The 12484-nt window shown below is 41.4% G+C and overlaps 3 protein-coding genes across 4 annotated transcripts in view; 1 reads left to right on the top strand and 2 right to left on the bottom strand.

Annotated features, from left to right (window-relative positions):
• Positions 1 to 171: 171 nt before the first annotated feature.
• Positions 172 to 4923, top strand: SARC_05811. 2 transcript variants are annotated; one of them, XM_014300326.1, is made up of 7 exons: positions 172 to 346; positions 751 to 822; positions 1702 to 1900; positions 2556 to 2647; positions 3458 to 3675; positions 3894 to 4046; positions 4713 to 4923. In XM_014300326.1, the coding sequence occupies exons 1-7, from the start codon at positions 214 to 216 to the stop codon at positions 4800 to 4802; spliced, it is 957 nt and encodes a 318-aa protein (XP_014155801.1). In that variant the 5' UTR covers positions 172 to 213; the 3' UTR covers positions 4803 to 4923. The 2 variants fall into 2 exon arrangements, with proteins under 2 accessions (XP_014155801.1, XP_014155800.1); XM_014300325.1 differs by lacking the exons at positions 172 to 346; positions 751 to 822 and adding an exon at positions 1093 to 1207.
• A 1369-nt stretch (positions 4924 to 6292) lies between these two features.
• On the bottom strand, positions 6293 to 6577 carry SARC_05810 (hypothetical protein; the record flags this gene model as incomplete). Its single annotated transcript, XM_014300324.1, has 1 exon — positions 6293 to 6577. The coding sequence occupies one exon, from the start codon at positions 6575 to 6577 to the stop codon at positions 6359 to 6361; it is 219 nt and encodes a 72-aa protein (XP_014155799.1). The 3' UTR covers positions 6293 to 6358.
• Positions 6578 to 8406: 1829 nt separating this feature from the next.
• SARC_05809 (hypothetical protein) overlaps positions 8407 to 12484 on the bottom strand; it is a 4686-nt gene continuing 608 nt past the window's right edge. Inside the window, exons 2-4 of the mRNA XM_014300323.1 lie at positions 11460 to 11648; positions 10198 to 10622; positions 8407 to 9151 (exon numbers count right to left, since the gene is read on the bottom strand). Of these exons, the coding sequence (XP_014155798.1) occupies positions 8524 to 9151; positions 10198 to 10622; positions 11460 to 11648 (1242 nt within the window). The 3' untranslated portion in view covers positions 8407 to 8523. The remainder of the gene's footprint in view (positions 9152 to 10197; positions 10623 to 11459; positions 11649 to 12484) is intronic.

Genomic DNA, 12484 nt, shown 5'->3' with positions numbered 1-12484 from the left:
TATTTCATTTTTATTATATATATATATTTGTACATATATATATATAGATGTAGATTTAGATTTAGATTTAGACATAGATATAGAACTTCTTCTCTACTGGCTTGGGCAATAATGGACTCATACATGCTTTAGAACTAACTCGTTCGACTCCAACTTGGATCTTCCGCCGCAGTCACGGAAAAGGCTCTTCATGCATATGAGAAAGTGCACACTATGGACCTGTCCCTGTACGATGGTGTTGTTTGCGTGAGTGGAGATGGGCTGGTACATGAAGTTGTGAACGGGTTACTCAAGAGGAAAGACTGGGCTGAGGCCAGGAAAATGCCTATTGGAATCGTCCCTGGAGGTATGTGGGTATACGTGCATAATTTAATTAATGTGTTCGTGTTTAGCTCGTGTGTATGTGTGTATTAAGTGGTCATGTATTGAAAGATCAGATCATAGCTGAGGCGTAACTCGGGACTCCGTTTGGAACTTGTACGCGTGATAATCTTTGCCTATGTGTTTGTAAAATGCGTTCATGTACATTTATTCTTGTGTCGCACTCGTTTGCATTTACATAGTCACTGGTCGGTTTCGCAAGAAGAAGATTGTCCTGCAGGTGAAGTACACTGGGAGTTCGTTTCAGATCTCTACAGACTCGTATAAGGTCGTGCTCGGGTTTGTGTAATCCCGTAACCCCGACATACTTCGCCAACATCACGCGCCATGATGTATCTGAATGCTGTACCTACACGATGCTTTACTCAGGTACGGGGAATGCCATGCACAGGTCGCTGGAGATCATGAACACGAATGTTGCCGCACTCACTCTGATCAAAAGTAAGTACATAGTCTTACTATACAAACATATCGTGCTTGTATTGGGTTTCCAGATAATTGCCCAGACGTTTATAGCCATGATCAATTTGATTGACTGTTGGCGAGCAGAAACCGCATCTACCAATTGTATAAAGCAGCAGATCACTTGATTACGATTGCTGCTATAAACTTTAGGGTAATATTTAAGCAGCGAAGATACTCGTCCGGTGCAAAGTTTAAATCAGAATAGCTCAATATGATAGTATACCTATACTCAGGGGTCCACTAGATGACGAGAGTAAAGTTATCTAGCAGTCTGCTATCTCTCTGTTGGTCAGATCCGTGCAGTTTTTATTTATTCGGCGGATTGCCATAGATAGCGTGGGGGTTTCCAGCGCTTCAAAAGGTAATTTGGAGCGTATCCGTGTAGTTTATTCACCTACATTATGAAGCATAGGTGAGCGGGCCATCTATGAGCTGTTGCTAAAACAATACGTGACAAATGTATAGTATCGTTTGCTTAATCATATTTCTTCGAATGAGACTTGCCGTCTCACGTCGAACTCTACGCAAGGAGCTCGCGTTCTGTTGCGTGTCGCCTAAAGCGTTCTCGCTATGGACGCAGTACAATGGCCATTCGAGGAGCCGTATTTGCTGCTGTGTGTCATTTATACGGTCAGTGCGGCATGTGTATATATCCTGTCTAGTAGAGCGAATTAATGCATGAAGGGTCTTATTATGGTGTTCACACTATTTTAGAGCCGACTACAATACATCGACAATTGGCCTAATTCTTATGAACAGGAAGCTTGATGCACTGCCATCTATAGGTTGGTGATATTTTGGAATTCTCACACTCACTGAGCTCTATCCGTTGCAACTTCTCTCCGATATCGACAGGTAACAAAATTCCCATGGACATATTCTCTGTCACAACGGCAGATGGTGTGAACTATGGCCATTTAGAAGTCTTCTTAGGTTTGTTGAGCGATATTGATTTAGAATCCGAATGTGTCAGGTGGATGGGAGAAATTCGCCTGACGCTCTGGTGTATAGTCAGATTACTTTCGCTGAGGAGGGAGAATTGCACCATGTCCTGGTGGGTCGTTCGCGCTGTTATATATATAAATATATATATATATATATGTCCTGGTGGTCGTTCGCGCTGTTATATATATATATATATATATATATATATATATTGTATGTAGTATGTATGTATATATGTATTATTACTATACATATTATTATATATATATATCTGTGTGTGTGTGTGTGTGTGAGTGTGTTTATATATATATATATATGTATATATATATATAGTGTGTGTGCGTGTCTGTGCATCCTTAGTGCTTTCCAGTCTATAATCGTCGGAAACGAGCTGATCTTTAAAATAATTCTCGTATCACGAACTTGTTTGTCTGTGTCGATATTCGCAATGGGATTACTGTACGAAGTCGTGGTAGCCCTCCAGTAGTTCACTGGATTGGATGGTACAAAGTCGTAACGGATTGTAATCGAGTGAGGACGATGATTCGAATTTTTTGAATTGGGTAGCGAAGGCTATGAACCGATTGCACTCTACTCTGTACCAGCTTAAATACGTTATATTGGTTTTCAAATTGCGAACTGGATATTGCAGGTTTCTATTATTGATTGCACTCTAAAACCTGCAGTCGCACTTACTTTGAATTTTAGCACTGCTCGATTGACACTGCTCGGTTGTTCATCTTTAATATTATGGGTTTGTACAGGCTACCAATTGAAAAGACAAGTAATGATGTCGCGGGTAATACGACGGACGAGGCACAGGGTTACGGACCCAAACGGCACTTTGCGGGCAAAGGTATTGTCGGCTTTTCACGATGCATATGGTCCTGATATTGTAGTAGGTCAAGACACCATATCACGAACAAGTAGGCGGTATCTTGTGTTGTAGATTGGAATGGTTGCATGTGTCTATATTGTCCTTGTTTGTAGACACAGTTCTGTAGTGAATATGATCGAGAGTTGTCGTGTAGTAGTGCTGGATGCCAGCCAGTCCGCAGCAGAAGTAGAAGAAACAGGGTAAACGTACCTGGCGATGAGCAGTGAAAATCTACCCGTGTTGCAGTATAGACAACCCGTGGGAGGAGATCGGAGTGCAAGGAAAGTTCCCAGCGAAAAGATAAATCCATGTTGACATTCAGCCAAAGTCTGGTTAATTCCGCAAGCACGTATCGTTCTATATACCAGCTCTTTGGAGAGGTTTCAGCACAGTATCTTCCTGTGGTATTTGGTAGTATACTGCATCGTAAAAGCGTGTTCCGCTCTGTCATGGTATCCAATTTGAGTATATGGACTCTCTAGTTTTCCATACGCTTACGCAATAACCGACCACGTCATCCGGGCATGAAACGATGTCAAGCACTGTTCTGTTTCATCTGCCCTCATCTCTGGCGACGCTCCTCCCCATAGAAGTTCGTGTATCTGTATGGGCACCATCTCTCAAACACCAGACATGGCTTATCTATTACTGACGCAGTTTTGCACTCTGCCCTTGCTAGCAGCAAGGTACGAAGATCCCACATAGTTATTAAGGGATCCAAACATTAAAATGATTTTATCGCGATCCTATACTAATCGAACCCCCCCCACACCGGCATGTTACTTTCAGAGCTGACAGCGGACTGGACAACAGAGGTAATGGATTTCACCACAATATTACTGATGAATGTACCATGGATCAGCATGGACGGCTGGGCCAGTCCCTTTGCGTCCAATGACGATGGCGGCTTGGACCTTATATACAGTAACAAGGGCAGGCCTGAGTTACAAGCGATGCTCTTGGCAGAACGAGAGCCCTACGCGGCCAACCATCCCGACGACTACAAAGTATGCGCAGTAGCTCTGAATAGTGCGTTTTCGTATGTGCTTCTATAAATATCCAGTAGTATATATTCGTATTGTAAAATAAAACTTGTTGATTTTAGTGTGGCACATTTTAGTCAACATACGGGTTTAGCATTTGTATGTAGCGATACATTTTTTGCTTTATCATTATTCGACTGCTTGACAAATTAAAAAAAAATACCTCTCTGCTTTTAATACAGTTTCACAAGGTCAAAGCTTTAAAGTTCGAGTACACAACATTGCCAGAGGCTGGTGGGAAAATAAATGTAGACGGAGAAGATATGGGCCACCATAAGAGTATAGAAGTGGAATCGCACAGGAAACTTATGAGCTTTTTGGCACCTAAATCATTGGTAGGTCTATCGATCCGCTGTCAAGGCAATTTTCTGTGCTTATTGGAACGCTCGATAATGTCGGGTTGCGGCTTCTAAAAGCACACTTCACGCAGGATGGCCGATTTTAAGGTGAACTTGTCGGCGTGTCTTCAATTAATTTGATGCCTCACCACTGGTGATGCAAAATTTCGCATACGCACAAGTCGTTCAGACATACATTTCTTATTCGCTTATATGAGACTTGTATGCACGCCGTATCGCACGTATGATGGAGTGCATGCATATCATTATGGGACGCTTGTGAGGCTGTTACAGACTACGTCATCCGTGCAGATGTTGTCTATGGCAAATTACACACTATGTACCACCTGGACGTTGAAGTAGGGTCGAACATCACATTAGTGGGCGCTGTCCAGAGCATGTTGTGTGGCCCATGGCATGCAACTACAGCCCATTGGAAGTCACTTGTAGGACTGATTCACGACTACCGATTTTACACTTCCTTCAATATAGGCTTCGATACATATTGTCATGTCACCTGGGCAGAATTTGGCTCAACCCCCATTCAGAGTCGTCAATTGTTAGATTGTCATACGAATAGCGAAACTACATCGCCCATATCGTACGGTACATAATATACTGTCAGTTTTAGGTCTTTAATTTATTCTCTCCACGCACATGCAGGTTTTACCGAAGTATGCCTGGCCACCGCACAATGAGATGTACCCTTTGGCTGTGCGACGGCCATCAGACGTCTCTACGGTCGATCCATGAATGCCACTACCGTGATGCAACGAAGACATCGGTACTCCTGGCCTACGGTTTCTGATCGAATACCAATGTATTGTTGTACTACTGTGACAATAAATAAATGCTTGATACCGCCCCTGCTCGATGGTCAATGTCTTTATGGAACTTATTTTGGAAATAATTCCATTTAAAAGTCATGTATAGCTAATGAGATTTTTTATTGTAGTTCGTGACCGTAATGTGCCACCCCCCTGTTAGTGACAAAGCATCTGTGCTACTCATCTGTGCATTCTTTGGCATAATAGTTTAAACTCTTTGGCTGTTGAATAGGTGTGACTAAATAACTCAGTTACCCAGCTATGTCCAGGCGTGACTTGACGCATACCCTAGATTCTACCATAGATTGAATTTTATTTGCGAAATTTCCAAACTCTGAAACAATCTAGTAGTTGCGATTCTTGTGGTTCTTGCTGCCGTTGCGGTTTCGATACTTATGTTTTGAGAAAACTACTGCTTCGTAAGTTCACAGTCTTGAGTCTAGGCCCAATATATAGATGGAATTGAAACAAAAATGAATATCTCAATTGCCGAATTACTCGTTAAAACAGTAATTAGTGGGGAGGTAAATTACACAAGCTGTCACTGTTACGAGCAGCACAATCAAGTGTTTCAGATAGACCGAAGTCTTGGTACAGCGTACATGCGTGTGTAACTGAATTTAATTATTAGTGTGAGTACTATAACGAGCTACCCCACCTCGACACGTGTTCACATCGAGTCATTTACGGCTGAGTCAGATTGCAAATAGTCTTGACACGGGATCGGTATGATATAATATATTTCTTATTAGGTGTATTCTATCAAGAGGACAAATTATATGTTACGCTAAGGTAATATAGGCAATGTAGGAGAAGTCCCGATTTTCGGGTTTATGAGATATAACTTTAACACTTTAATATCGCGGTTTGCCTCAAGTGTACTCTGACTCTTGAGGCAGTCAGCTGATCACACTAGCACTTATCATTGTTTATTCAAACCTGGCTATATTATTAAAGTTTTGTTTATGAAGTATTCAACAACTTAATCGTTGCGATTCTTGTGGTTCTTGCCGCCGTTGTGGTTTCGATGCTTATTTTGGTTCTTGTGATTGTTCCTCGAGTGGCCAGTGGTCGCGGTGGAGAGGGTTCCGCAGAAAATTCTGGGTGATCCACAATGGAATGTAACGGCTCTGCCCTCAAGCAACTCCAGCTGCGGTCCGTACTCATCAATATCACTGGCGACTACTCTAGCAATGTTCTTGTTGTGCTTATCAATCTTAAACTTGAGTGCACCATACTTACCAGAATAGTCCCCAACTTCATAAGCATACGGGTTTTCTCGTACTCATCAGGGCTACATGTGTAGACAAAGTCATCGCTGCCCACGCTGCGATCAATGGCAGCACAGGCCTTTACTTCATCAGTGGCCGGTCCACAGGCAAAGGTAGGATCATAATGTCCTCCCACAGGGGGGCTGCCGGCCTTGGCACCACACTCCGCGCCTACCCCCTGTCCTCCAAAGGGCTTGCCTACGTGAATGTGCTAGTTCATATTGATGTAGTCACCGTCTCTGCAAGCTTTGTACAAGTCGCTGTCGGCGTTAAATATTTGCATTTTGACAGCCCACTCGACACTGGCTCCCTGATCCTTGAACGTAGTAGTTTCTTTTGCGGCACTATTATCAACGTTCATCGTGAGTTTGTGGGTGGCCTGTGCAGTGGCAATTATCGCTGCGGCGGCAATGGTAGCTGTGAGTTTCATATTTACTGTTGTTGTGGTGTGCAGTGTTTTCTGATGAGAACAATTAATATGTAATACCTTTTATAGCTGTCTATCTCAGCGTCTCTATCTAACCTTGTTTCTGATATTTTGTCACGTTGTGAAGTTGACATTGTCGGATCCATCATCCACAAAAGGCACAATTGTTCTAATTGTCAATTGAGGTATGGCACAATATGATTATTTGACTCTACACAACTGATAACATTGTTATTGTAAATTTATCAACAACTTGAGCTATTCCCATGGCATTGGTTCATCATTGGTCCACGATTGCTCCTGAACACATTCTGCATTTGCTCGCAAATCTAAGATTGTTGATCCTATTTCAGATTGTTGATCCGTGTTCAATGCTAATACACAGCTACACATGTAAACATATCGTTCTAGACCTTTCCGCGTCAAACTTTGTGTAGGTCGATTTGTATTCGTCGTGAATTCGGTATGTATTTGTAACAATTCTGAGTGTAAATCGAAAGTTGAAGATGATCCTATTGTATATATTGTTTTAGCTGAAGCAGCCTGTGTCGGGTGTAATAGTGCGAATACCATATTACAGACTTAAGAAACCCATAAATGAGAATCATGTTATTGTACAATTAATGAAGCGGTTATAGAGCAGAAGTTTTATTGTTGGCCTGTTCGTTCTGAGAAAACTACTGCTTCACAAGTTCGCAGTCTAGGTACAGTATATAGATGAAATAAACACAAATGGATATTTCGATTACCGATTTGCTCGTTAACACATAAATCAGTGGTGCGGTAGGTTTTATACAAGCTGTCACTGTTGTTGGCAGCAGAATCATTTGTTTTTTATTGACAAGTTCGCTGTAATTTTACAGCGCACATGTTCTCATAACGGAATCTTAATAATAGGGTGGGTATTATGACGAGCGACCCCACGTCGATGCGTGTTCGTACCCGGCAGAGTCAGATTACACACAGTCTTAAAAATGGAAAAATACTAAATATCGCAAATGCTAGTACTATCTAACCTAGTGTTTATTCTCAAGAGGTTAGCTACGGTGTTACACTACTATGACTTAAGTAGTGTGACAAAAATTACAAACCGATGCGCAAAGGACTTTATTTTGTTCAAATACACATTCCTACCTAAATATCAAGCTTATTGGAATTGGGAGCGTGACACGTCCGCGACTTTTCAGAACCAAATAAATGGAATAAACAGAATTTTCCTGAATACTACAAACAAGAAACCACGCACGGACATATCAGTCGAAAGATTCTACTTGGAACAATCTTCAGAATTAGTGGACTTGCGACGGGAATATCAACTTACAGACAAGTGGGGTTGGCATCACATTTCTCAATCAAGCTAACTACACTATAAGCTTATCGCCAAAAGCGGAAATTAAATAATATAGGTCCCATTACATTAACAACATCAATTAGATACCACACTCAGCTTGTAAAATTTAATGTCCGATTCGTACTTTATTGTGTTTTCCATCACACTTCTTTAGTATAAGTAACTACACTGTACGTGCCAACCATCGTCAACCTTGCTCGCCTATCAAAGTCCACATACACTTTATGTGCACTCATACATAAGAGAACGTGCCCACTTTCTTCCTCCACATCATCTGAGATTCATACACCCTTAACAGCGTAAAGTCAATATATATATATATATATATATATATATAGATATAGATATAGATATAGATATAGATATATATATACAGATATATTTATAGATACATATATAGATACACATATATATAGATATATAGATACATATATATATTATTTATGTATACTAATATACATATATATATATATGTATCGATGTCGTGGGACAGTGATATGATTACATGCATGCTGCCCACGCACTCCCCAGAAGTACAAGTACCCTATATCAAGGAGAATATGCTAAAAAGTGAATGCTGTTAAATAAGCCCACTTTCTTATCGTCTTCGCGAATCCCTTCGTCCCATCTCTCCCCTTCTCTCTTTATCTCTATCATCTCTGCGATCACGGTCACGGTCACGATCCCTACCCCTATCCTTATTACCCCCTCGCCCACTTCCGTGGTAAGAGGACTCTCGCCTACCGCCTCTATACTCATCCCTATCTTTACTGCGGCTTCTATCCCGCCGAGCGCTCGTTCGCTCCGAACTTCGGCTGCTACTGCGCGCAGTGCTTCCTTCCTTAGTAATCCGTTTCGCGCCTGTTGTTTTCCCACCTGTTCTTTTAGTGTCTCGCTCCTTCCGCATTAGACTCACACTCCTACTCCTCTTACGCCCTCTATCTCTGTTCCTGTCATCCTCTCGACTACGACTGCGCTTCTCCTTATCTTTCTCGCCACTTTTGTTCACTCTTTCAGCACTCACTGATAAAGGGGGCCGCTCCTTCTTGGTGCCGTTGACACCATTCACGCCACTAGTTTTGGCTTTGTATGACGCATCGGATTCCGGCGTATTCCTAATTCTCGGGGGACGTACCCGATCTTTTTGGTCTGTGCTTTTGTCGCCAGATCCATTGTCTTCTGTCAATTGCTGCGCCACCGACTTCGCAGGGGAGGCCACAGATTGACTGTTGCGCATATACATACAGTAAAGATAAAGCAAGTCAAGAATTTAGTACATGTCGTTGCATTGGGAATGGTCATACAACACGGTTCAGAAGAGTATATTTACTACATGTTTGAAAGTGTGGCTAAGTGAGATTTAGGAGATCAATGAGTGCAAGACTGGTCTGGCTTGTCAACAGTTAGCCATCGTAGTATAGGACGGCAATGTGATAAACCGGTAGGTTGTACTATGAGTGAAAGCTGGCTTTGGAGCTATATGTACTTGCGGCAATGTTCAGACATGTGATCGTCCACATTCTTTTTTAGTGTGACTATTTGCAAATCATTCCTCAGTAACTGCAGGTTCGATAATACATAGGACAGCGAAGGCGTGAAGCTAATATACAATTGTGGACAAAGTATGCCGATCGAGGCTCACACCATCAGAAATAATAGTGCATACAAGCAAGAATCCTAGGACATCGACTTGAGATCCAAATCTCAGTGGAAGTATACACATACTTACATGGTCATACATCCTTGTGTATGTATATCTATTGCTATACTCTCTGGTATCCATTTGCGTCCAGAAGACTACCTACACCACCACCCCACTCCGATCCGCACTTCGGATTCTCAATCTTATCTGTGTGTACCAATTGGTCGAGTATACATACATAAACCTACACACAAGCACATACACAAGCACATATCACTCTGCACACCACCAAGTACATTTCCGCTTTATCCGCATCATCATCCCTAGCCATGGTTATATTACTGCTCTTCTCCCACCTAATAATGACTATACAGAATTGCACTAATTGTCCAAGTATATTTAATTACAATTACATACATAAATGCACATATCAACGCACAATACTCCACACCGCACGACACACTGGGCACGGGGGCACGGTTATCTCCCCACCCATTCCTCACGCCCGATTCAGCTTACATGTTTATAATCTATATGTAACAATAAAATACCAACATAGCATTGATCTAAACTTGCACCCCCACGAACTACTACACACTGTAACACATCACACCACACCACGCCATGTACCCTTTCACTTTCTCCGCATCCTCGTCGCTAACTATAGCTGCCTCGCCCCTCTCCTTCCTCCTGGCTATGCGCAGCTGCTCTATTTTTGCGTTACGCTCTTTCAGCAGTGTGTGCACATTGGCCTTGAGCTCGCCCCAGGGCTTCTTCTCCCGGTGCACCACGAACAGTATCGCCTTGGACACCTCCTCGATATCCTTCTTATTCCCGTCAAACAATTCGTACCAGGGCGGATTGCTGGGTAAGACAATATTCTTCATATTGGTAGCCAGATAGATAGTGGCCGCCGCGATAATATGCGGTGGGAAACGGCAGAAGACATTGGTCCGGAAGGAATCATTCATGTAGCTCCACGCTATTTGCGCCAACTCGGTGTTGGCGTAAAGTGTCAGTACTTGCAGGTAGTTGGCTATCAGCTTGTGGGGGTGCTGAGGAAAGGGAATATAGAAAGAGGAGAACGAAGCGAGAGATGAGTGAACGGACACTGGTGATCAGCGTAGGACTTGCAGGACAAATAGCGGATGTACGAACTGCATTGCGATTAGGACTACTGCGAACATCACTTCACACTGGTGATCAAAGCAGGACTTGTCGGACAAATAGCGGATGTACAATCAGTATTGGTTATTATGATTAGGACTACTGCGAACATCACTTCACACTAATGTTCAAAGTAGGACTTTCCAGACAAATGGCGGATTCACAAACAGCATATCTTGTTGCACAGATAAACCTGTGGTATTTGCGCCAACTCGGCGCTAGGTTTGAGCGTCGAAACTTGTAAATACTTTGGTATCATTGTGTGGAGTTGTAGAGCGATGTACTGTGCTAGCGACACACTGCCGCTACGAAAACGAATGTTAGGGAGAGAAGCTGGTTGTGGTGATACACATGCAGTACTATAGATGTGGAGTACATGAGTTTCCAATTAAATAGTCACGCCCCCACCATCGGCAACAAACAACCCGGCGCATTGTAAAAAACCATTGCCTATCCATATTCTAATACAAGTAGATATCCATAGTCGCCCGTTGACCTTAACAAATTGCACCCAGCTGATTGAGGCAATCTCACTGCCGGAAAGAACTTATCACCCATATCGGTGACTCGTACTATCGTTCTAGATGTGAAACCCCAATTACTGCACAAACAAAAATAGCATACGCAATGTACATACGCACGCACACACACACACATCCCAGAGGCAAGTACGAAAGCCATCGACACCTAGTTATCCCCACATTAAGTAGCACCGTATCCCTCACCTGGATATGCACGCTGAAGCCCAGTTCGTTCAATACCCTCCTCTCCGCTTTGATCATTTCGTTCTTTAGCACCATAAATGGCTTAGAATAAGCATCGAGCGGGGTCGGATCGGTGTCACCACCGTGCACTCGACTGATGTAATGACAGACATTCAGTACATCGTTACTCCGCCGCGAATTTTCTTCAATCTGTATGTATACAACGGTAGTATAGATGTAGTTAACGTTAAATGTTTTAGTGAGACGGGCGGGTACATTCACGCAATTAAAATGTGTGCTTTGGAACGACAGTAGTGCAAAACAGTGCGGACGTAATTCCTGTATACAATTACCAGGATGTGTGCATAGAGAAGCAAAGATAGTTGGAAGGCACATTAAACAATGCAGAGGCAACGATTTTAGCAAAAAATATATATAGACATGCACATTTACCAGTCTTCTAAATGATATTCAGAAGTGAACATTTAAACATATATATATATCAGGTAAGCGCACGGAAATTTGAATATATAGATTGAATGGATCCGCAGAATAAACAATAAACGACATATATATATATATATTAACAACCATAAAAATCAATATACATACTTATACACACGCATATATATATATATGTGTGTGTATGTGTATATATGTGTGTGTGTGTTTGTATATATATAAATATATATAAACAAGTATATTTATATGTATATATATATATAAATATAAATATACATATATATATATATATATATATATATATATATATATATATATATATATATAAATATATATATATATATATATGTATGTATATATGTATGTATGTAAATGTATATATATATATATATATATATATGTGTGTGTGTGTGTGTGTATGTATGTATGTATGTATATATGTAAATGTATATATATATATATATATACGCGTATAGAGATATATATATATATATATATATATATGTGTGTGTGAGGAAGGAATATGTGTGCTATGAAAATATATATATATATATATGTGTGTGTGTGAGTGTGTATGTGTGTGT

The sequence above is a fragment of the Sphaeroforma arctica genome, assembly GCF_001186125.1.
Source record: "Sphaeroforma arctica JP610 unplaced genomic scaffold supercont1.386, whole genome shotgun sequence".
Taxonomy (NCBI): Eukaryota; class Ichthyosporea; order Ichthyophonida; genus Sphaeroforma; species Sphaeroforma arctica.
This window is presented reverse-complemented; position numbering and strand designations above follow the sequence as displayed.

Bases quoted from the DNA above. Each gene is read 5' to 3' on its own strand.
- SARC_05811 (XM_014300326.1), top strand. From the start codon at position 214: ATGGACCTGTCCCTGTACGATGGTGTTGTTTGCGTGAGTGGAGATGGG. The intron at 1,901-2,555 runs GTGGGTCGTTCG...GGGTTTGTACAG, and splicing joins GAGAATTGCACCATGTCCTG to GCTACCAATTGAAAAGACAA. The intron at 3,676-3,893 runs GTATGCGCAGTA...CTTTTAATACAG, and splicing joins ACCATCCCGACGACTACAAA to TTTCACAAGGTCAAAGCTTT.